The sequence below is a fragment of the Dasypus novemcinctus genome, chromosome X (assembly GCF_030445035.2).
Source record: "Dasypus novemcinctus isolate mDasNov1 chromosome X, mDasNov1.1.hap2, whole genome shotgun sequence".
NCBI lineage: Eukaryota > Metazoa > Chordata > Mammalia > Cingulata > Dasypodidae > Dasypus > Dasypus novemcinctus.
The window spans coordinates 128,188,093-128,213,446 of record NC_080704.1 but is presented as its reverse complement, the minus strand read 5'-3'; the positions used below and the strand labels follow the sequence as shown (position 1 = coordinate 128,213,446).

The following is a 25,354-nucleotide window of genomic DNA, read 5'->3' as shown; positions in this document are numbered from 1 at the left end:
CATGGTAAGTGCTAGAAGGGCCTTCAGAAAATCTCTGAATTTCTTATTTTAAAGCTGAGGAAATGGAGACTCCAAAAGGGGAAGTGACTTGCTCAGGGTCACAGAGCTGATTGCCAAAGTGAGGGTTAGAGTCCTACTTCTGGTCTGCTGTCTATATCCCACTTTGTTGTTATCTCAAATCAGGGAGTCTCTTAAAGTCCTGGACAAATCTTTCATTGTCATCAAAGGGTACCAAAAGCAGGTAGTGGCCCTTTACTCTGATGTGACATTTTATTTTTTCATGGAACAAAATACTCAGGGATTTAAAGTGCAGATGAAATCATGGAAATGATTCAAGGAGAAAAAAATAGCAACCACTGCATTTTATAAATGTCAGAATAATGCATTTTTACCTCATCATAGAACTCTGGATTCTGGTTGTGATGTGAGACAACAGCATAAGCATTGGTGGTAAAAATAGACCCCGCAGGTTTTCCATAAATGTACTGCAAAGGACGGAAACAGAGTCACCATTCTAAATGCAGGTCCTTAAATATGATGATAGGGAAACCACATACAGTTAGAGGCATCTGTGAGTACAGGGCCACAGCCAAGTCCAACTGGCTCTCACCATGAGCCTATCAAATTCAGAATCATTTACACAAGTCACTCCAGACACCATTCCAGATAATGTATAACTTGGCTGTGCAGATGCTTTAGAACTTCTGGCCATCAAAGAAATACAATTCCAAACTGGCTGACAGTAAGCAGCCGAACACTTTGAAATGTATGGAAGGAAATGTTCTCAATACTTCTTTCACACTATCTGTATTTCTCAGTATAAGAGCGACACTCCCCACCCCCCAGGCAGTCAGAAACAAGTGCTTATAGGAATTAAAAATTAAACATCCATTACTCTACAGACAGCTTATTGTTCTCTCCCTTTATAAACCATGTTTTTTTTTTTAAATCACTACCTTCTGTTATATCAATATAATAAGGGCAATGCTTTCTATGGCTCCACAGAAAGATCCAATTTCATTTCTAGCTTGAGTTTTTCACTTTCCTAGGCCTAATAAGCTCAACAAAGAATATGGAGCCAGCAAGCCAAGGTACTAATTACCTCACTCTGTTACTTCAGAGTGAGGTTCTCAGCCTACTAAAAAATGAAAACTGAGACTCCATATGAGTGCATATCCAACTCTCCTTAAACATGGTTATGAAGGCAATTTGCAGAAACTGCTAAGAGGTAACCTAAGAACCTTTATATATATAAAAGGATACTGCATGGAGGAAAAGGAACATTTGTTCCCATCTCCACTGAAGGGAGCACCAGAGAAAATATACCTAATTTGAGCCAGCTAATCTTGAATTTAACTTAGGCGTTTCTGTGAAAAAAAAAATCTTTCCAAAGGTGGGGACTATTAACCATTCAACGACTTTGTCGGGGGCATTCCAGCCTCTATCCCTAGGTGGTTTGCGTATCAGACTAGCAATCCATCTGTCTGATCTCAACTCAATCTAGAGAAGAGGGAGCCAACTAAACACTCTGTGATGGCTAGATCTGACTTCTCATTCAGGCCTCTGATGAGGAGGCAGAAGTACAAAAGTAAAATCCAGCTACAAAGAGTGAACACGTAGAGGCACCATGAAGTGACAGGTACTTAAGAACCACTGTATCAGATGATACTGAGATTATGCTTTCCATAGATCACTAATCCAAGCTTGAGGGCCCCGTTAGGCCAGTCACAGAGTAGAAGTCATATCTCAGAGCAGGGCAGTCCTGATGTGCTTCTGTTGGCTCAAAGCCTGCTGAGGTTTCAAAGAGAAAGGCGTTTATAGACCCCTGATGGTACCATTATAAACCATCAGCTCATAAGACAAAATGACCTTCTGAATGAGTGACAGAGCAAAGAAAAGTAGAACAAAAGCGAAAGTCTGATATATGCAGCTTAGCTACTTTTAAAGCTGTATGTCCTCCCAACTCATTATTTATTATTACTTAACTCACCCTTTACAGTTAATGTGTAAGGATAGAAAAAGAAAATATTACATTTGGCACTTTAGTACATTTTATTTGTGATATTTCAACAAATTAAGCATGGAGACCGAGACTTCTAAGTACCAATATCTCTAATTCTACTAAACATACAGGCTTATCAATATCATAAACAAACCTTTAGAGCACTAGCATCACTTTCATCTGAATCCCGGAATTCTACACAGACAGCGATGTTCCTTGCCTAAAACGATTAATTATACAAAATGAACCACAAAATTGGAATATTAAGAATAACATACTATACTCCAAAATGTATAGTTTACATTACTTACCTTTGCAAATGCTTTCTGGCTATCGTATTTTAATTGCAAGGGATATACATACAGATGGTTTTTGTAAATAGTAAATGGATAACAATATTTTGTCATTTCTGGAACAAATTCTTCAACCTCCACAGTAATATTTTGACAATTCTTTTCAAAAGGCTTCAGGGGCACATATGAAGAAGTAATACAATCTACGGTAGGAAAAAAACAGCAAAGATAATACAATTTAACAACTGTTAACACATTCTTGCATTTATAAAAATACACTGTGTTCAAATGGATTGTGCGCTCAAAGACTGATCTGAAAAAGAAAAAAAAAGGAATTCTTATTGATTGACACAAAGTCATACAAACACTTTAAGAACCTAAAAGGACAAGAGAGAGCAGCCTAATGCTGATTTTAGCAGAGCCGTGCAAATTAGACATGGATTATTATTTCATTCTCATTTTCAAGTGGAGTGATTTGCCAAACATAACACATAATTTTGACAAATTTAAACTCTGCAAAGAAATCCATTACATTTTTCTCCCTGTGGCTGCAATTTAGCTTTCAGTGCAAATTTTTATTGTTATCAGGGAAATAACAGTAAATTTATGCTTCAAATTAGCTCATGGTGAGTTGCTTTTAAAAAGTTAACTTGGTACAGGTGCAACTTTTCACTTAAATAATGGAAGCCTTTTGAAACTACAGACCTTATGTGTTAACAATAATAAAATTCAATACTCCAGAACATGAACAATACAAAGCCTCAAAAAAGTTTAGCAGCATATGTTATTGAAGTAGCCACTGTATGAAAGGTTATTCATATATTTAAGAGACTCTAAAGACTGCCTGCCCTTGTGGCAGAGCGGTATTGTCAGAGAAGGAAGACCCAGGGAGAGTCAGACCTGAGGACACAGTAATTTTTGTTGGATTAGTTTTTCTAATTATTATAGTAATAGAAAATCTGGAGGCATGCAGCAAACGATCTATCATTCCGATACCTAGAAATAACTTTCTTAACATTCTATGCATACTTTATGTAATAACAAAAAAAATCCCACCATGCATAGAACTTTATCCGGGTTCTTTGCGTATTTTATCTGATATCTTATTCCATGGACTATGTAAATATCAGTTTCAACGCTGAATTATGTTTCATGGTATCTGCGTACCATAATTGGCTTAACCACATAGTATCAGACCCTTTGGTTTTTTCCAAATTTCCCCCAATATAAATAGCACTGTAAAGAATGAATATCTTTATGCATAAACTCCTGTCTTCATTTCAAATTATTTCTTTAAGGAAAAAAAATCCTTAAAGATTTACTCTGAGAAGTTTTAAAATGTAAATTAGATGCCACTCCCCTGCTGACAATCTTTTCATGACTTCTCATTGAATTTAGAATAAAATCTAATCTAAAAGAGTTTCCATGCTCTTACACAATCCCCTGCATCCTTCTGACTTCTCTTAACTCAACCCCTATCTCTACAATTCCTATCACATACTAAACTACAGCCATACTGGTTTCCCTACAGCCCTGCCAAACATACCAAGCTTGCTCCCAACTCCAGGTCTTTTTCTTTACTTTTTATTTTGAAATCATTTCACGTTTACAGAGCAGTTGCAAACCCCATACAGAAAAGCCCAAAATACCCTCATCTCTCCCAAATACCCAGATTCACCAAGTTTAATATTTTGCCACATTTGCTACATCATTATTTCTACCCAAACGTTCGTCAGTCCATTTACCAGGCATTCCTTCCGTCCATCTGCCGTTAATCTGCACATCTATCCATCTACCTATCTAACTTCTGAACATTCGACAGCAGGTTGCACATATCATAACTCCTTGAACACACAATACTCCCATGTACATTTCCTATGAACAAGGATGTTCACTTGCGTAATCACCTTAAGTGCAGTTATGAAGTTCAAGAAATTTAACACTGATATAAATAAAGCTTATAGTCTATATTCTTAATTTTCATGTGACCCAATAATGTCATCTTGGGGCTTTTCTCTTCTATTATTAGATCATGTCCATGACCATGTATTGCATTTAGTTGTCACTGTCTCTTTACTCTTTCATTTTAAATTGTAGAAACATATATACAACATAAATCTTCCCATCACAACTTCTCCCAAGCATAAGACTCAGTGTGGTATTAATCACATTCACGGGAAATGGACTTTGGCCCAGTGGTTAGGGCGTCCGTCTACCATATGGGAGGTCCGCGGTTCAAACCCCGGGCCTCCTTGACCCGTGTGGAGCTGGCCATGCACAGTGCTGATGCGCGCAAGGAGTGCCGTGCCACGCAAGGGTGTCCCCCGTGTGAGAGCCCCACGCGCAAGGAGTGCGCCCGTGAGGAGAGCCGCACAGCGTGAAAAGAAAGAGCAGCCTGCCCAGGAATGGCGCCGCCCACACTTCCCGTGCCGCTGACGACAACAGAAGCAGACAAAGAAACAAGACGCAGCAAACAGACACCAAGAACAGACAACCAGGGGAGGGGGGGGGGGAAATTAAATAAATAAATAAATCTTTAAAAAAAAAAAAAAAAAAATCACATTCACAATGTTGCAGCACCCTCACCACCATCCATTACTAGAACTTTCTCTTCACCCTAAATGGAAAACCTGTACGCATTATGTATTTGACTCCACTTCCTCCCCCTAATAGACTGTATTCTACTTTCTGTCTCTGAGTTTCTGTATATTGTTTTTTGTGTTTAACATGGGCTTAAATCTAACACCTTAAATCTTTAACCATCTTATTTGCTTTGATACAAATCTCACTTCAATAGTATACGCACACTATGTTCCTACTCCCCCTCTGTCCACCCACCTTTATGGCGTTCTTGTCACAAACCACACATTTATACATTATGGATCCAAAACAACTGATCATTTTTTACATTTTATGCATTTGCCTTGAGATTCTGTAGGAAGTAAAAAGTGGAATTTCAGGGAAGCGGATGTGGCTCAACAGTTGGGCACCCACCTACCATAGGGGAGGTCCCCGGTTCAGGTCTCAGAGCCTCCTAAAGAAGACGAGCAGATGGTGCACCTGCCACAACCAGCTAGACACTACACCCGCAGCAAACGAGCAGATGCCACAAGCCAGCAGATGCCATAGCCTGCCGGAAGCGGATGTGGCTCAGGCCACTGAGCACTCGCCTCCCATGTGGGAGGTCCTAGGTTCAGTTCCCAGTGCCTCCTGGAGAAGGCAAGCAAACAATGAGCAAACAGACAAGAGAACCATCTGGGGGAGGGGGGAATAGAGAAAGAAAAATAATAAAGTAAATCTTTTTTTTTATAAAGTGGAATTTGAGACTCAAAATACGACAGTACTGGCAATTACATTTATCCATGTCATTAACTTTACCAAAGAATTTTATTTCTTCATGCAACTTCAACCTATTCTCTAGTGTCCTCTCTTTTCAACCTGAAGAACTACCTGTAACACTGCTTGTAGGGCCAGTCTAGTGGTGATGAACTCCCTCAGCTTTTGTTTATCTGGGAATATCTTAAGTGACCCCTCTTTTTTTCTTGGAGAAACTAGATTTACAGAAAAATCATGCATAAAATATAGAGTTCTCATATACTCCCTCACAACATAATTTTCCTATTAATAATACCTTGCATTAATATGGTACCTTAGTTAAAACTGATGAGACATTATAATAATCACACTAGTAACTACAGACCAGTTTACATTAGAGTTCACTATATGTGTATAGTTTTGTTTTTTCAAATTTTATTCCAGAGATGTATATGTAACCTAAAATTTCCCCTTTTAAATCACATTTAAATATGTAATTCAGTGGTTTAGTTATAGTCACAATGCTGTGCTATCACTATCACCATCCATTAGCAAAACTTTTCCATCACTCCAAACAGAAACTCTATACCCATTAAGCATAAACCCCATATTCTCTACCCCTACCTTGTCCTCTGGTTCCCTGTATTCTAGTTTATAAGAATTTGTTCACTCTAATTATTTCAAATCACTGAGATCATATAATATTGGTCCTTTTGTGTCTGGGTTATTTCACACAACGTGATGCCTTCAAGTTTCATCTATGTTGTCACATGTATTAGGACTTCATTCCTTTATACAGGTGATTAATATCCCATCGTATGTATATGCCACATTTTCTTTATCCATTCATCAGTTGATGGACACCTGGATGGCTTCCATCTTTTGGTAATTGTGAATAATGTCACTATGAACTTCAGTGTGCAAATAACTGCTTGAGTCCCTTTTAATTCTTTTTGGTATATACCTAGAAGTGGAATTGCAGTATCATATGGTAATTCTACACTTAACTTCCTAAGGAACCACCTAACTTTTCCACAGCAAACACACTATTTTACATTCCTACCTACTATGAAAGTGTGTTCCTATTTCTCCACATCCTCTCCAAAACCTTATTTTCCATTCACTTCAGGAGCATGTTCAGAGATGTAGTACTTTTATTGTTTTAGGGGTAAGTGACCAACTTAGCCAATAACCCAAATGGAGAAACAATATGCAGTATACTGAAGGCCTGATGTGAATGTACATGAGAGTTTGACAATACCGAAGTCTATCTCTTAATCTTTACACACTTTCTAAATACTTGCAATGCAATGTATAATCTATCAAATGGGCTTAACTTTTTGTACTTTACTTCCCTGCCTCCCCCTTTCTGGTTGTGTCATTGTCTTTTTGGTGTACCTCTCCACCATTCAGGGGCCTATTTTTCCTTTTTCACTAGGAGCTTCCAGTGATCGAACCAGGGTCCTCCATATGTAAAGAGGAGATCAATTGCTTGAACCACAGGCACTTCCCCTGTGCTTTGCTTTGTAATTCTACACCTTTACCATGATGACATTAATTATAGGTATTTTACATTAGCAGTACAGGAAAAACTACTTTCTCAATTATTTTATGAAAACTGAAGATTCCCAATGGAACCAAGATTATCTTTCCTTACCATCACTTTAACACATAGATTGAGGTAGCCTCTGACAGGTTTCCCTGTTATGAAGTTAGTTTTTGTTATTAAAATCAATTTAGGTTTCTAATTAATAATGCTTCTGAAGTGGACAGTACACTGCAGTTTCAGATTCCTGCAGCAGCCAGCAATGGCTTGATATGGCCAGATGTACAAGGACATTGCCTCCAGAATGGCTCTGTTTCATACTGCTGAAGAGCACTATGCACCAGGCCAGTAAAACACTGGAGCCTTGCCTTCCTAGTCTCTCTCTAGGATCAATGGTGCTGCAGGTTGCCGGCCATGTGAAGGACACACCAAGTGGAGCAACGATTACCAGAGTATTGTGAGTAGAACTTTAACACAAATGGCATTATGGCCTGCATCCATGGAGAGATAACACGTAAGGTACTGCAAACCTGGAGCTTAGATCTATTAATTGTAGCTCAAAGAGGAACTTGTTCCTTCCATATTAAGTACTATACCTATATGTCTAATGATTTTAATGATGTCTTTTCTATCCTAGATCATTTGCACAGATATAGTGAACATGTTAAAAGTCCTAGTAAACTTAATTCATTTTCCAGGTAGTTAATAATGTGCCTATAAATACTCTTAAATACTGTCTTTATTTTGCTTGCCATATGACTGTCTTGCTGCCTATCCTGTCTGTCCGGGGCAATGCCTCTCCTCATACCTCTCCTAGCTGTCCTAGGCATAACCACTGCTGTTGGAAATTTATACCAATCCCAGCAGGCCTAGCACAATCTCTCCCTAGAGGTAACCAACAGCAAAAAGAACTCAAGGAAGAATGCTGTTTCCCATCAACTTTGGGAGGATGTAGCCTCTGAAGGCACCTGGCTTTTCTCACTCTCATGGTCCAGTATGTCATAGCTGGTCCCCTTTTTTGAGCCTGCTTACCATCATCTTCTTCATCCTTTTAGTGGGACCATGTACCTGCAAAATTCTAATTACGTTTATTCTTACAGAATCAACGCCTTTGTTATGTGTAGATTTCCTCGACCTCAACAAAATAGCCAGAGAGGTTAATGCCCTGTTGGGCAGAGACTACTTCCCAGCAGGAAGTAACTACAGAAGAACACCCATTGCCCCTCAGCACCCCCTTAAAAATAGGGTGTGAACTCTGAGGGTGAAGTGGAGGCAGGTTAACACAGGGAAAGGAGGAAATGAGTCACAACATGGCCAACAGGTTCACTTCTCAGTAAGCTCTGTTCTTTCCCCCCATTTCCCAACTCATTCTTTATACTGGCCTAACTGAAAAAACAAAAAACAACATATTTTCCTTTTTAAATAGTAGCCATTCTATTGGTGGGTAAAAGGTACCTCGTTTTGATTTGCATTTCCCTAAAGGTTAATGATGTTGAATATCTTTTCATGTGTTTTTTGGCCATTTGTATATATTCTTGGAGGAAATGCCTACTCAAGTCTTCGGCTGATTTAATTAAGTGGTTTTTCTTTTTGTTATTGCTTGTTGGATTCTTTGTACTATGGGTATTAAACACTTAGATATGGGGTTTCCTCTTTTCTCTCATTCTGTAGGTTTTCTTTTTACTTTCATGATTAATTCCTTTGATGGAGAGAAGTTTTTAATTTTGATGAAGTCCCATTTATCTATTTTTTTCTTTTGTTGCTCATGTTTTTGGTGTAAAGCCTAAGGAACCACTGCTTAGTACAAGGCCCTGAAGATGCTTCCCTATGTTTTCTTCTCGGATTTTTATACTTTAGGATCTTATATTTAGGTCTTTGATTATTTTCAGTTATTTTTGGTATGTGGTATGAGGTAGGGGTCCATCTTTATTCTTTTGTATATGGATTTCCAGGTTTCTCAATACCATTTATTGAAGAGACTCTTCTTTCCCAATTCGGTGGTCTGGGCATTCTTGACAAAATCAACTGTCCATAGATATGAGGGTTTACTTCTGAACTCTCGATTTGATTCCATCTGTCAGTATGACTGTCTTTGTGACAGTATCATGTTATTTTGATTACTGTAGATTTGTAATACATTTTAAAATTGGAGGAAGCGGACTTGGCCCAATGAATAGGGTGTCTGCCTACCACATGGGAGGTCCACGGTTCAAACCCCAGGGCCTCCTTGACCTGTGTGGAGCTGGCCCACGCGTAGTGCTGATGCACGCATGGAGTGTGGTGCCACGCAGGGGTGCCCCCCGCGTAGGACAGCCCCATACGCAAGGAGTGTGCCCCATAACGAGAGCTGCCCAGCGCGAAAGAAAGTTCAGCCTGCCCAGGAATGGTGCCGCACACACGGAGAGCTGACGCAGCAGGATGACGCAACAAAAGGAAACACAGATTCCCATGCCGCTGATAACAACAGAAGTGGACAAAAGAACATGCAGCGAATGAACAGACAGAGAACAGACAACTGGGTGTGTGTGTGTGTGTGTGTGTGTGTGTGTGTGTGTGGAAATAAATAAATAAATAAATACAATCTTATAAAAAAAAGAGAAGTGTGTTTCCTCCAACTTCATGCTTCTTCAAGATAGTTTTGGCTATTCAGGGCCCATATCCTTACCATTTAAAGTTTCATGATTGGCTAGTCCATTTCTGCAAAGAAGGCTGTTGGAATTTTGATTGGAATTGCAATGAATCTGTGTATTCAATCATGATATTAAGTCTTCTAATCATGAGCACAGAATAACTTCCCATTTATTTAGAGTTTTAATTTCTTAAGTAAGTATTTGTAGTTTTTCATGTATAGGTCCTTTATGTCCTTGGTTAAATTTATTCCCAAATATTTAACTCCTTTAGTTACTACTGTAAATGGAGTTTTTAAATTTCTTCTTCAGATTAATTACTAGTGTAGAGGAACACTGCTGATATAGTGTATACACACACTACTGATTTTTGGGTGTTGATCTTCTAACCACCACTTTGTTGAATTTATTAGCGCTAATAGTTTTTTTCTTCTGTAGATTCTTCAGGATTTTCTATATATCACCTGTGAATAGGGACAGTTTTACTTTTTCCTTTTCAATTTGGATGCTTTTTCTATTTTTTTAGCTAATTACCCTGGCTAGGACTTCCAGTACAAGGGTGAATAACAGTGATGAAAGCAGGAAACTTGTCTTGTTTCTGATCTTAGGGGGAAAGTTTTCAGTCTTGCTATTCTGCATGATGTTAGCTGTGGGATTTTTTACATATGCAAGTTATCACATTGAGGAAGTTTCCTTTTATTCCTAGTGCCCTTGAGTGGTTTTCGTCAAGAATGAATGCTAAATTTTGTCACATGCCTTTGCTTTGTTAACTGAAATGATCGTGTGGTTTTTCCCCTGTTTGATTAAATGTGATGTATTATATATATTAATTGATTTTATGTTGAGCCATCCTTATACACCTGGGTATGGGTCTGCCATTAGGTGCACATATATTTAAAAGTTACCCCTTTACCAGTATATAATGACCATCTATCTTTGTCCCTTATAACAGTTTTATGTATTTCAATCTACTGTGTTTCATAAAAGCATATTTTACCTGATATTAGCACAGCTACTCCAGCTCTCTCTTGGTTACTATCTATCTGCATGTTATATATTTTCTGCATCCTTTCACTTTCAATATACCATGTCTTTGATTTTAAGGTGAGGCTTGTGTAAACAGCATATAGTTGCATTATGTTTTTTTTTAATCCGTTCTGCCAATCTCTGCCTTTTGATTAGAGGGTTTAATCCATTTAACTACTGATAATGCAGAAATTTCTTCAGCCATTTTGATATTTAGCCTTTGTAAGTCTTATACCTTTTTGTCACTCAATTCATCCATCAATCCTTCCTTTATATTTATTTCTTCTTGTGTAGTATGCCACTTTAAGTCCCTTCTCACTTCCTTCTACATCTATTTTTCAGATATTTTCTTTGTGGTAATGATGGGGATTAAATTTAACATCCTAAATCTGTAACAATTATATTTGACACCAACTTAATATCAATAGCATACACATACACTGTACCTATACCACTCCATGCCCCACCTTTGTATCGCACTTGTTACCAATTACCTTTATACACTGCATTCCAAAACCATAGGTTTGTAACTTTTTATGCATTTGCATTTTAGAACCTATAAGTAGTAAAAAGTGGAGGTACATAAAAAAAATACAGTATGTGACAGTTTGAGTTTTGTGAATCCCAGAAAAAGATTATGTTCTTAAACTAATCTATTTCTGTGAGTATGGTATCCTTTGATTGAATTGGAATCACTTTAGATCACTTACGAGTGCTTTTGGTTGGATTATGTCAGGCTGAGTCTCCATTCTCTTGCTAGGTCTGATATAAACAGAGACACAGAGACACACTCACACACACAGGGAAAGGGAGCTCTGCCTTATTCGATCTGGCCATTTGAGAGAAAGGACTCCAGGTTTACCCACAGCTGAACTCAAGGAGCCAAGGATCAGAGAGAGATGACTGATCAGCAACAGCTGAGTTCAAGGAGAAAGTAGACAGAGGCTGGCAGACCATGTCTGATCACCATGTGATCACCAGTAGCTGACTTTGGTGAGACAGCATTTCTGATAGTGCCTTAAATTAGACCTTTCACAGCCTCAGAATTTTAAGATTTTACCCAAAATAAATCCCCTTAATAAAAGCCAACACATTTTTTATACTTTCTATGAGCAGCCCTGTGGCAAACTAAGACACAATAGTACTGGAATTTATAATTACCAAATGGTTACCTTTACTGGAGGTCTTTCATAATGCAGCTTCGATCCACTGTCTAGTGTTCTTTCCTTTCAGTCTGCATAACTCCCTTTGGTACTGCTTGTAGGGGGTTGCTGGCTTGAGATTTCTGCAGACCCCAGAAAATCCTGTACAAAAGCTAACCCATTCCTGTGTCTGTAAACCCATTGTAGATGGGACCTTTTGATTAGATCACTTTTGGTCAGATCACTTCAATTAAGGGCCTTTGATTATATTGCATGGACCAAAGGTGGATCCTAAATCCTCTTAACTAGATTCCTTTATAAATGAAGGACTAAAGAGCTGCAGACACACAGGAAAAAAAAAACTGCAGAGGCGGAGAAACCCTAAGAAACTGAGAGAGAGGTTCCAGAGGATGGAGGCTGGAATCAGCAGAACACAGAGGCACGGAAAGAGAGCCCATCCCACCCCCCAAAGGCTGGAAGATATGGAGCTGGAGGAGAGGGGAGAGATGGGTCATATGCCTGATCATTCCCAGCTGAGCTCAAGGAGAAAGTAAGCCTGGAGGAGAAAGCAGAGACCAGCAGAGCACCATTACGCCCTCCCATGTGCCTGAACACCACAGCTGTGCTCTAAGAGTAAGCACCTTTAGATGCTATTTCCATGTGCCTGACTGCCCACAGCTGCAACTTGGTGAGACAGCCCCTCTTGATGATGCCTTGATTTGGTCACTTCCTCCACCTCAAAACTCTAAGCTTTTAACCTGATACATTTCCATTATAAAAGCCAACCCATTTCTGGTATATTGCATTGGCAGCCTGTAGCAAACTAAAATGGGGGGATGGGAATCTTGTGGTGATGAACTCCCCCAGTTTTGTTTATCTGGGAATGTCTCAAGCTCTCCCTCCTTTTGGAAGTCTCAGCCAATAAGAAATTCTTGGTAATTATTTTCTTTCAGCTCTTTATATATTTCATTCCACTGCCTTCTGCCCTCTGTGCTTAATAATGAGAAAATGACACTTCATCTTAATGGGACACCCTTGTACTTATCACATGACTTCTCTCTTACAGCTTCCAGAACTTTCTCCTTGTAGTTGGCATTTGGCAGTTTGATTACTAGGTGTCTGGGCATGGTTCTCTAGAATTTATTCTGTTTGAGGTTCACTGGTGTTCTTGAATGTGCATATTCATGACTTTTGTTAAATTTGGGACATTTTCTGCCATTATTTCTTTGAATAGTACTTCTGCCCCTTTTTTCTTCTTCTGGGATTCCTATAATGGCTATATTGGTACACTTGATGGTGTCCCACAGTTCTCTCAGGATCTGTTCAATTTTCTTTTTCATTCTTTTTTTCTTTCTGCTTTTCAGCCTGACTCATTTCAAGTGTCTTATGTTCAAATTCACTGAATCTTTCTTCTCCCAGTTCCAATCTGCTGTTGTAACCCTCTATGTATTTTTCATTTCAGTTATTTTGATCATGAACTCCAGTTGTTTGGTTCCCTTTTAAAATTTCTGTCTCTTCATTGAGATTTTCATATTGTACTTTCATTGTTTACCTGATGTCCTTTAGTTCTTTCTACATCTTTTCTTTTATATCCTGAGCATACTGAAGATCTTTGTTTTTTTAAGTCTTTGTCTAGTATGTCCAAAGTCTGGTTTTCTTCATTGATTGCTTCTGGATTTTCATATTGTTTCTTTGAACGTGTCACCATTTCCTGTCTGTCTTGTAATCTTTTATTGCACACTGTACATTAATAAAGTGTTAACTCTTTGATTTACCCCTGAGCTCAATGTTCCTTAAGAGTGTAACCATGTAGTGATATGACAGATTTCCCTGAATGTCTGGCACGAAAAAAAACAACAAAAACAAAAACCACCTTTCCCGTCTCTGCAAATTGGCTCTGCATTAGCTGGTGCTCTCTTTCAGACTTTAGCCTTCCTATGAAAATCATCCTGTGGTGAATGTGAAGTGCAGGGTCCTCTCCATCTTTTATAAGCCTGCATCTTATCCTGGGCTTGTGCCTACTCGTGGCCTTAGGAATTGAGTTCTAATGCCCCCTCTACTCCCTATGAAATAGACTCCCCTGCCTCTCCAGGGTATTCTACTGTATTTCTTAAAGTAGATAATTCTGTGCCCAGGCTACTTCGACTTAATTGTTTCTTACATCACCTTCGGTGTCTGCACTGCTCCTGACTGCAGGGTGAGTGATCAGATGGCAAGCCAGAGATTAATTAACTGGTTAAATCATTCAGGCTTCTAACTGATAGACTGGCATCGATAAAAACTCCCAACTACATACATAAGGGTTACTCTACTCCCTCCTCAACAGGGCAAGCTGGCTCTGCATAACCCCAGGGAGGGTTGGGGGAGAGGCTAGCAAGAGTGTCACAATCTTCTACAGTTTTTAAAGCTGCATTTTCTTGATTCGACATTCCTCCTGTTACTATTTACCGGAGTTTTGAGTAAGATGGTTCCACCAGTTTTTTCTGGTTGTTCAACAATTTTGAGATGGAACAGCACCCTGGAGCTTCTTATATCACCATTTACTTGACTGGACTCTCTCCCTCATTTTTATTTATTTACTTTTTTTTATTTTTTATTTTTTAATTTATATTTCTCCACTTCCCCCACTCCCCCTGTTGTCTGCTCTCTGTGTCCAGTTGCTGTGTGTTCTTCTGTGTCCGCTTGCATTCTTATCAGCGGCACCAGGAATCTGTCTCTTTTTGTTGCATCATATTACTGTGTCAGCTCTGTGTGTGTGGCACCACTCCTGGGCAGTCTGCACGTTTTTTTCATGTGGGGTGGCTCTCCTTACGGGGTGCACACCTTGCACGTAGGGTTCCCCTACACGGCGGATGCCCAGGTGTGGCACGGCACTCCTTGCACACGTCAGCACTGCACGTGGACCACCTCATACCTCCCATATAGTAGACCGATGCTCTGTTGAGCCAAATCTGCTTCCCTCTCCCTCGTTTTTAAAAGATAGTTTTGCCACATATAAAATTCTTGGTTAGCAATTTTGTGTTTTCAGCAATTTAAATGTTATCTAATGCCTTACTGCATCCATGATCTCCTATGAGAAACTGACAATCTTATTGAGGCTCTCTTATTCACAGCCTGTTGATTCCCTCTTAAAAATTTCAGAATTCAAGGAAGCACATTTGGCTCAACTGAGAGAGCATCTGCCTACCATAAAGAGGTCCAAGGTTCAAACCCAGGGCCTCCTGACCCGTGTGGTGAGCTGGCCCACGTGCAGTGCTGACGCACACAAGGAGTGCCATGCCACACAGGGGTGTCGCTCACATAGGGGAGTCCCACATGCAAGGCGTGTGTTCCAATAAGGAAAGCTGCCCCGTGTGAAAAAAGCGCAGCAGGTCCAAGAGTGGCACTGCACACAAAGAGCTGACGCAGCAAGATGACTCAACATAAAGAGATACAGATTCCCGGTGCCGCTGTCAAGAATGCAAGCAGACACAGAAGAACACACAGTGAATGGACACAGACAGCAGACCACGGGGGGAGGGGGGATAAATAAAAAATAAATCTTTTTTAAAAATTTCAGAATTCAGAAATTTTGAAAGTTCAGAATCTTTGGCATTCATTATGTGTCTTGGTGTGGATCTATTTGGCTTCATGCTGTTTTGAGTTTGTTGAGGTTCTTGAATGTGTGTATTCATATCTTTCTTTCGGTTCGGGTAGCTTTGAGCCTTTATTTCCTTGAATATTCTCTCTGCCCCATTCTCTCATTCTTGTCCTTCTGGGATTCTCACAATCTGTATATTAGTACGCTTGATGATGGTGTCTCACAGGCTTCTCAGACTATATCCATTTTGAAAATTTTAAAGCTTTAGATTACATAAATGATACATCAAAAATATAGGGGATTCCCATATACCACACCATCTCCCCCACTTTCCCCCATTAACAACATCTTTCATTAGTGTGGTACATTTGTTAAAATTGATAAACACATATTGAAACATTTCTACTAACCACGGTGAATATTTTACCTTGTAGCTTACACTTTGCACCACACATTTTTATACATTTTGACAAAATGTATAATGGCCTATAACTGTCATTGCAATGTCATTCAGAATAACTCCAATGTCGAAAAATATGCCCCATGTTACACATATTCTCTCTCCCTCCCCTCAGAACCTCTGGTAACCACTGCTTTATATCAATGATACAAGTTCTTTCATTACTAGAACAATAATGTCTACTTTAATCCATAGTTGCATTCCCCCCTTATGTTTGTTCATTCCTCAATCTTGAGGATTTCAGGATGGTGATGCCCACTCTCTTTCTGATTGAAAGGGGGCTTAGATCCCATGGTGCAGATGGATGGAACTGTCTTGCTTGCAGTTATAAATACTGGCTTTTTGGGGATAGATGTTATCCATCATCATCCTTTTGTTAGTTGTCCTGGGTAGTCTGATAAACTGAAGACTAGGTGTTGCGACTCTGTTGAGATTCAGGGCTCAACCGACATATAAGAGGTTTGCTTTCCTTCATGCCTTTTTCTTTCTGCTGAACATGAATCATATGAATTGTCTTATCTTCAGGTTCACTGAATCTTTCTTCTGCCAGGTCCAATCTGCTACTGAACCCCTCTTGGGAAATTTTATTTGTATTACTGTATTCTTCAGCACTTTTTGGCTATTCTTCCTAGTTTCTCTGTTGAATTTTCTTTACGTTCATTTACCTTTTTTCCTAAAGCCCTTTAGTTTGTTGTCTATGTTTTCCTTTAGCTCTTTGAGAATATTTAGGACTACTTTAAAAGTCATTTACTGGAATATCCCAAGTCTGCTCCTCTTCATTGATGCTTTCTAGTGATTTAATCTCTGTTGCATGGGTCACTGTTTTTTCTTTGTCTGTTTTGTAATCTTTTGCTAAAATGTGGACATTTGATATTTTAATGTGTTTTCACTGGAATTTGTACTCTGAGGCATCTGATTCTGAAGCTTGTACCCAGCTAGTATCATGATAGAGAATTTACTTGTCTGACAGCCTCTAACAAAAAAGAAAAAAAAAAAGGAAAAAGACACCTTTCCCCATCTTTACAAATTAGTCTGAGGGAGTTTTGAATTTGGCCTCCCTGATGCTTTCTGCACATGAGGTTTGTCATAAGTAAGTATGTGTGGCCCTAGAAATTCCCCCATTTACATGAATACAAATGTCCCCTCTTAACTAGCAAATAGTTTACTCATGGTACAGGTTATATATGTTCCCATCCATCAATCCCTTGCCCCAGGCAGCAGCAACTAGAGTGTTTTCCCACAGCATTCTGTGGATGGCCTTCTATATACAGGGTAAATTCCAGAATGGGAAGCCTGCAGCAAATGTCCTGGTTCAGTCCATTGAGAGCTGCCACCAGATGGGCAGACATACACAATCCCAGTATGTGCAAGAAGGTTCTTCTGCTCCCTCTGAAATTGGCAGCAGGGACCTCCACGGACAGCACATGCCAGTTCCATGAATAGAAGATGAGGGCTGGGTCAGCTAGGGTGCCAAGAAATCCTATAGGATTGTTTTTTAATGTATTTTTTTTATTTTTAAAGGATACATAGATAACACAAAATGCTACATTAAAAAACATGAGAGTGGAAAGCAGACTTGGCCCAAAGGATTTCAGTAACTGGGTGAGCACTAGTGGGCATTGCCGCCCCAGGGTCCTAAGGATGGAGGAATAAAATATGGATTAGAGTGGATTTACTGGTATTCTACTTTCGAATTATTTTGACTCTAGCAATGGAAGAAATTATGTCATTGATGTGGAGATAATTGCCATGGGAGTTGCTGAAGGCAGAGTGAGGGAAGAAGAGATTTGATATGGGGGAACTTTCAGGACTTGGAGTTGTCCTGAATGATATTGAAGGGAGGTCCCAAGTTCAAACTCCAGGCCTCCTTGACCCGTGTGAAATTGGCCCATGTGCAGTGCTGATGCGCACAAGGAGTGCCCTGCCACGCAGGGGTGTCCCCCGCGTAGGGGAGCCCCACGCGCAAGAAGTGCGCCCCGTAAGGAGAGCTGCCCGGTGCGAAAGAAAATGTAGCCTGCCCAGGAGTGGTGCCGCACACACGGAGAATTGACACAACAAAATGGCGCAACAAAAAGAAACACAGATTCCTGTGCTGCTGACAACAACAGAAGCGGACAAAGGAACAAGACGCAGCAAATTGACACAGAGAACAGACAACGGGGGGGGGGAGAGAGAAATAAATTAAAAATAAATTTTAAAAAACAATAAAAAATATGAGAGGTTCCCATATGTCCCACTCCCCACACACCCCCACTCCTCCCACATCAACAACCTTTTTCATTATTGTAGCACATTCATTGCATTTGATGAATACATTTTGGAGCACTGCCACACAGCATGGGTTATACTTTACATTGTAGTTTACACTCTTTCCCAGTACATTCAGTGGGTTATGGCAGGATATATAATGTCCTGCATCTGTGCCTTCAATATCATTCAGGACAACTCCAAGTCCTGAAAGTGCCCCCATATCACATCTCTTCTTCCCTCACTCTGCCTTCAGCAACTCCCATGGCAATTATCTCCACATCAATGACATAATTTCTTCCATTGCTAGAGTCACAATAATTCGAAAGTAGAATACCAGTAAATCCACTCTAATCCATATTTTATTCCTCCATCCTTAGGACCTTGGGGTGGCAATGCCCACTAGTGCTCACCCAGTTACTGCAATCCTTTAACTGTTTACACATGCAGGGACCACAGGCTGGAATGTCACAACAACTGCATACTGGCTCCTTCTCCCCCATCAGTCCCTGAGCTTAGAGAGCCCTTTCTAGGGCCATTCCTAAAGCAGCCTACCCCCACCACGAGCTGAAATTACTCATTTATTTGCTTCTTTTATTAATATTATTTATTTCTCTCCCCTTCTCCCCCTTCTCCCCCCGCCCCCCCCCAGTTGTCTGTTCTCTGTGTCCATTTGCTGCATGGTTTTTTTTTTGTCCGCTTCCGTTGTTGTCAGCGGCACGGGAATCTGTGTCTCTTTTTAGTTGTGTCAGCTTGCTGCATCAGTTCTCTGTGTCTGCGGCGCCATTCCTGGGCAGGCTGCACTTTGTTTCGCACTGGGCGGCTCTCCTTAAGGGGCGTACGTCTTGTGCGTGGGGCTCCCCTACGTGGGGGACACCGTGTGGCACAGTACTCCTTGAGCGCATCAGCACTGAGCACGGGCCAGCTCCACAGGGGTCAAGGAGGCCTGGAGTTTGAACTGTGGACCTCCCATGTGGTAGATGGACGCCCTAACCACTGGGCCAAGTCTGTCCCCTATCTGCTTCTTGTTTATTGTCTATTGCTCCATCTAAACTTTAAAACACTTAGTAGGTACTCAAATATTTACTCCCATTTTTATTCAGTGGAGGAATGAATGGAAAGAGAGAATCTCAAAATTGTTATGGACATCTATGGAATTGTTATGGACATCCGTGGGTATCTACTGCCAAACTACTACTCATAATGCGTGATGGTGCTAGGCTGAAACCTAGCCAGCATTAGGGAGTTTCAATTTAGATGTTTTTGTAAATTTGACAAATGAGCAAAAGCATCTAACTTTAATTTGCATCACTGGGACTATAAGATGGAACATTTTTTCATATGTTTATAAGTCATGATATTTTATTCCTTGCAAGTTTACTTTTGTGTCTTTTGTCCATTTTTCTCCAAGAATTTTAGACTCTTGCCCTTAGACAAGAAAAGAAATTACTGTCCTTTGTGATTCCTCAGTTGATAACAGAAGTAGAAACTTTCTCAAGGCAAAAGGCAGAGCTGAGGCACAACATCATATATTTTACATGAACCAGCATCTGATAAAACCAATTTAGTCAAGTATCTCCCTACTCATAACCATCACCATTATAAATCTCAATAAAAAGATAAATGTCACCAGAATAGAACTGTACAACACAGAGGATCAACCCTAATGTAAACTATGAACCATAGTTAATAATATAATAACGTTTCATCAAACGTAACAAAAGCACCACACTACTGCAAAATGTTAATAAGAGGGGAAATTGTGTGTGGGGATAGAATATGGGAACTGCACTTTCTGCATGATTTTTCTATAAACTTACAATTGCTCTAATAAAAAAAAGACTTTAATTTAAAAACTTTAAAAAGATTGAAGAGATAACATGAGATTCAGACATAACGCTTAAGGTTTATTTCCAATATGTGAGTTCTTACTTGATAAATCCATGGGAACACATTCTACTGTTATGTTCAGCTGCCCAGGAATAATCTGCAATTTGGTCTTCTCTGGCCTAGGTATAAAATAAGAATATCTTAGATTTAAAAATTATGACTACTAAAACCATTGATTACCCTATGTCCAAACTTAAAATTTTAAGCATATGGTTTCTCATCATTTTAATAAACTTTTAATTCATTTACTGCAGTAACCCTACTTACTTCTTATATTCCGAGAGCAACTTCAGAATATCTTCATTAGAAAGTTTGCTACTGTCTTGTTTATACAAAGGAGAAAATCTCCCTTCCAGATCCAGAGAGCCTTGAATATCTTTGAAAATGGGTCTAAAAGAGTAACAGAAAGGTTAAAAAAAACTCAAATATTGATAAGTTAAAATAAAATTCGTGCTTGTGGGAATGTAAAATGCTGAAACCACTTTAGAAAATAATTTGGCAGTTTCTCATGAAATAAGCATACACCTATACTAAGACACAGCAATTCCACTCCTAGACTTGTACCCAAGAGAAATGAAAGCCTATGTTCACAGAAGACTTATACATGAATGTTCATAGCAGATGTATTTGTTATTGTTCAAAACTGGAAATAACCTAGATGTCCATCAACAAGGGAATGGATAAACAAATATTCATACAATGAATACTACTCAAAACAAGCCAGTGATACATACAACAACAATATGGCTGAATCTCAAAAACACACTAAACCTAAGAAGCCAAACACAAAGAGTTAGTACCATAGGATTCCATTTTTATGAAATTAAAATAAATAAAAGAAATCCACAATAATAATCAAATTGGTAGATATGTGGGGTTGGGGTGGGATGGCTGACTGGATAGGTGGTTGAAGAAACTTTCTGGGAGAATAGAAATGTTTTGTATCTTGATTGGGGCCATGATTACACCCAACGGAACATGTAAAATTTTATCAAATTTAAGTCATTCCTAAAAAAGACAAATTATATCTTTAGGGAAGTTTTATATGTAGAGTTTCAAACAAGAAGTTGAATTATTCCCTCCCCCTTCCCTTCCCCAATTTCAAGCAGCTAGTTTACTGCTAAAATGGCGAGTAATGTACAAGTGCCCAGCATATAGCAAACAGCTGAAGCCAGAAAAATAATTTCCTCTGGAAGAGTCTCTGAAGATGTGTTTATAGGCATTAACCATCATTACTGTTTCTAAGCATACATCCTATTATTTTCAGTAAACAGGAGTTTACTGTGCATCTTTTACATACCCCAGCCAAGCCTTCAGAGTGGGTTCCTGCTACTGCAGACAACCAAAACAATTCAGAAAGGAAAAAATAGCATAATTCCTCATTAGAACTGGGAAGCAAAGCATCTACTTGGAATACTTTAAAATGAAGTTTTCTACTGGCAAAAATGGCATCAAGCAGCCACTGCCATGGCCAGATGGGGGGAGAGTATAGCACAGTTGTCTAGAGTGGGCTTTGAAGGCAGGTGAAGCAGGTTCTGATCCCTGAGCTCCATTGCACTATGTGACCTTGGGAAAGGGTTTTTTTTTAAACTTCTGGGCTTTAACTGCCTCATCTCCAAGATGGGGATAATAGTAGCCACATAAAGCACTCAAGCCAGAGCCTGGTTCAGAGTTAGCACTTAATAATTATTAATAACAACCACAATAGCAGCAACAGCAAATGATTTTTTCCAAACAGGAACATCACAAAGTTTGCTTATGTTCACAAGTGCTGTTAACACCTTCTATAATGCCTAAATATACCAACCTCCATTACTACGTTTTGCCATTCATCTACCCTTCGTTATCTTTTTTACTGGTCTGCAAAACAAGGATAATATACCTTCTCATCTACTTACATACAAAGCCTTTTGAGAATTTCCAAAAAGTGAAATGATTATAAATAGCGACAGACAGAAGAGTTAATTAACTCAGAATTTCCTACTCTTATGGTACTCCCCAGAACCCACTGAACTTAATTGATTGGATTATTCAGATCATACTGCCCTTTCCACAAAAGTTCCAGTGAGTTGTACAGGCTGTACCTACAAACAAGCCGGGGAACCTGTACTTCAAAGCAAAACACTCATTTTCAGTCGGCTCTGAATATAGGTTTCCAAGATTTAGACAAAACAGCATAACCTACCATAAGATATATATAATACACGCTTCCTTACACACCACCCCCGAAGGGTTCACTGAATTTGTCATCAGGAAGCAAGAAAATCTATTAATTATTTACATACTTGGACTTAGTGACTGTTTTTATTCTTTGCCTTCTAATTTTCAATATATTTTCCAGAATTATTCTCTGATAGTTTCTCAAGGCATAATCCCAGCCAACTGAAATAGGGGGCATGTTGAAATTATTCACTACTATCTCTAGTTATCTGGGGGAAAATTCCAACACTTTAGCAAATAAGCTCTGCTTTAAAATGCAACAAAATTAAGTGGTGTAGGTCAGGTAAGTAGCCCAAGTCAAAGAAAATTTCCCCAAAGCAAGACATATGAAGAAATGAGAGGGTCTTTTTTTTTCCTCTATTTTTATTTAAATGTTACATTCAAAAAATGTAAGAGGTCCCCATATACCCCCACCCCCTCACCCCACTCCTTCCACATCAACAACCTCTTTCATCATCATTGGACACTCATTGCATTTGATGAATACATTTTGGAGCACTGCTGCACCACATGGATAGTGGTTTACATTGTAGTTTACATTCTCCCCCAGTCCACCCAGTGGGCCATGGCAGGACACACAGTGTCCAGTATCTGTCCCTGCAGTATCACCCAGGACAACTCCAAGTCCTGAAAATGCCCCCACGTCATGAGAGGGTCTTTGATGCACAGCAAATAGTATGAGAAAGAATTCTTACATCCCAAATGTCCCAAGATACAACTGGCCTGCCAGAAACACTGCTGACATGCTGGTCAGGGAAACAGCCCCCAACTTCACATATGAGCATGAACAGAAGAGTCAGGATTATATTTGTACAAACCTGGCAGCCCAAGCAAAAGGCATTCTGTATTGTCCAAGCCGGCTACATACTTGCTTAGCTGTCCTGTGCACCTTCTGGGCTATCTAAGGTCAGAAATAAGAAAATAGGTTCACATATTAGTTCAAACTGCCATGGACCCACACACAGAAAAAGTAATTTCCCCATCTTACTGATATAAAACACCAAAATTCTAGGGGAAAGAAAAATAAAATAGCCACAAAAGAAACACAACATGCAACGACTACCTACTTTCCAAGACCAAAGCTTTTCTTAAAGTCTTTGTATTATTTTCTCATTAATAGAGACTTTGCCAATATATCAGGAGACAGGCAAATCGGTTGAAGGACCCGTTTGTTGCCACCGACCTTTATTAGGAAATTTTATGCAGTTTTAACGTGTATTTCCTTTCACACACCAGGCAGACACTCAATATTCTTAGGAGAAGTTAGTTCTGGATACAGTTGACCTTTTTTTACTCTCAAGATAGGGAACAACTAACCAGGAGTCAATGCAATTAGTCAAGTGCAGGCCAGAGCTGCTGTTCACACAGGCACTGAGATATGACAAAAATGATAAACTGCATATGGTATCTAAACAGACTGTGAAATGCTGGCTGGATGCTCATCCCTAGGGATACAGGATGCTGGAGGCTTTTATCTATATCATTAAGACATTACTTGGATACACAAGTAAATTCCATGCATAACGGATCAAAACTTCATAAATACACAGTAGCCAGAGTGCTGCTAATGAGCTTTGCCACAATTCTCCCTCTCCAGGCCTCAGTCTTCTCATTTATAAAATGAAAGGATAGGATTAGAACAATTGCTTCTAAATGTTTGGATTTGATGATCCAGAAGTTTGGATGATTGATGTAGGGTTGTCAACTTTTAATTCTATCACTTAAGGACATTCGACAAAACAAAACAATTAAAAAATTACCTTACTACTTAGTATGCCAACATTTCATTTAAAGAGCAGGAAGAACAAAAATATTAGAAAAAAGGCAGCCCTTCTAACTAAATACATTTAGCTTCATGGAACACTGTCTTCGTCTATTTGCTCATTTCACCCTGGACAGGAGTAGATCTGGGTATGGACTAGCATTTGGGAACCACCCTTCCAGCTCTGACTTTCTAAGGTTGTACATGGGGTTGGACTTGACTACTGCTGACGATCCAGTGCCAATTAAGCCTTTAGCTCTTATTTTGATGACCAAGCAGAAATCAAGTTGTCATGTAAACAGAACATAAATGAAAGGGGAAAATGACATGTTCAAGCTTTAGTATGTACACTTGTGTAATATACAGTATTTCAGAATAAATAGCATGCTCATATAAGGTTTTTTTTTCCTAGAGGGGCCACTGACAATGCCATTTAAAAGGCAAGTTCTACATAAGCTGAAATGTTCAGAAATGATCTGTATAAATACCTTCAATGGGTCTGAATTTTTGATGTAGGGTTCTGCACAGTGTGTAATGTTTCCCTGTAACACCTTTTCAATTCGGGCAACTAAAAAAATTTCTGGATGTGGATTCGTCACTGAGAAAATTCCCTGGAAAAAAAAATTCTTCCATTAGACTTTTTTATTTAACCATGTGCAAAGTTATTTGGTCAACGATTCCTAGGAGAATGTTTAGTATGGAATGTCGATCTTCAACACAGGATCATGTCTAAGACCCTAGAAGTATATAAATAACAGCTCCTTTCATACAGTTTTCAAAGCCCCCAATGTCCCTTCCACCTGGATTATGTCAACAACTTTACACGTATGTGTCTCCAAAGTGCAGGTGTCACCATTGCAGTTTAGCCTCTTCTGCTTGGCTGCTTATAAGGAGCACTCTTTAGCCTAATCACTACAATGCATTGTTTGCCTTAGTTGGCATATACAGAAATAGTGTGCATTTCAAGTGGAGCTGGCTATGCATTTTTAAAAGCAGCTGCATGTAACTCCAGAGCAATTCACTCACCTTTAATTAATATTAATTGCAACTAAGAAGGAAGAAAACACTTTACTGCTTCGCCATAACATTAAAACTAAATCACCCAATAGAAAATATTTTTCTGTTGCAGTTAAAGAGCTCTGTTACTTTCACTGTCAAGGAAGAAACAGAAAATCTACAACTCCTTTTGTCCTTACACACTTCATTTAAGGGTACTGAAGCCAATGCAACCAAAGTTACAGAAA

General features: G+C 39.3%; 1 protein-coding gene across 4 annotated transcripts in view; it reads right to left on the bottom strand.

Annotated features, from left to right (window-relative positions):
* Positions 1–25,354, bottom strand: part of DOCK11 (dedicator of cytokinesis 11) — a 207,467-nt gene that overhangs the window by 98,134 nt on the left and 83,979 nt on the right. For all 4 annotated transcript variants that reach the window (XM_058291219.2, XM_058291220.1, XM_058291221.1 and 1 more), the window contains exons 13-19: positions 24,599–24,721; positions 23,167–23,249; positions 20,396–20,518; positions 20,171–20,247; positions 2,314–2,498; positions 2,157–2,222; positions 393–485 (exon numbers count right to left, since the gene is read on the bottom strand). In XM_058291219.2, coding sequence (XP_058147202.1) covers positions 393–485; positions 2,157–2,222; positions 2,314–2,498; positions 20,171–20,247; positions 20,396–20,518; positions 23,167–23,249; positions 24,599–24,721 — 750 coding nt within the window. The remainder of the gene's footprint in view (positions 1–392; positions 486–2,156; positions 2,223–2,313; positions 2,499–20,170; positions 20,248–20,395; positions 20,519–23,166; positions 23,250–24,598; positions 24,722–25,354) is intronic.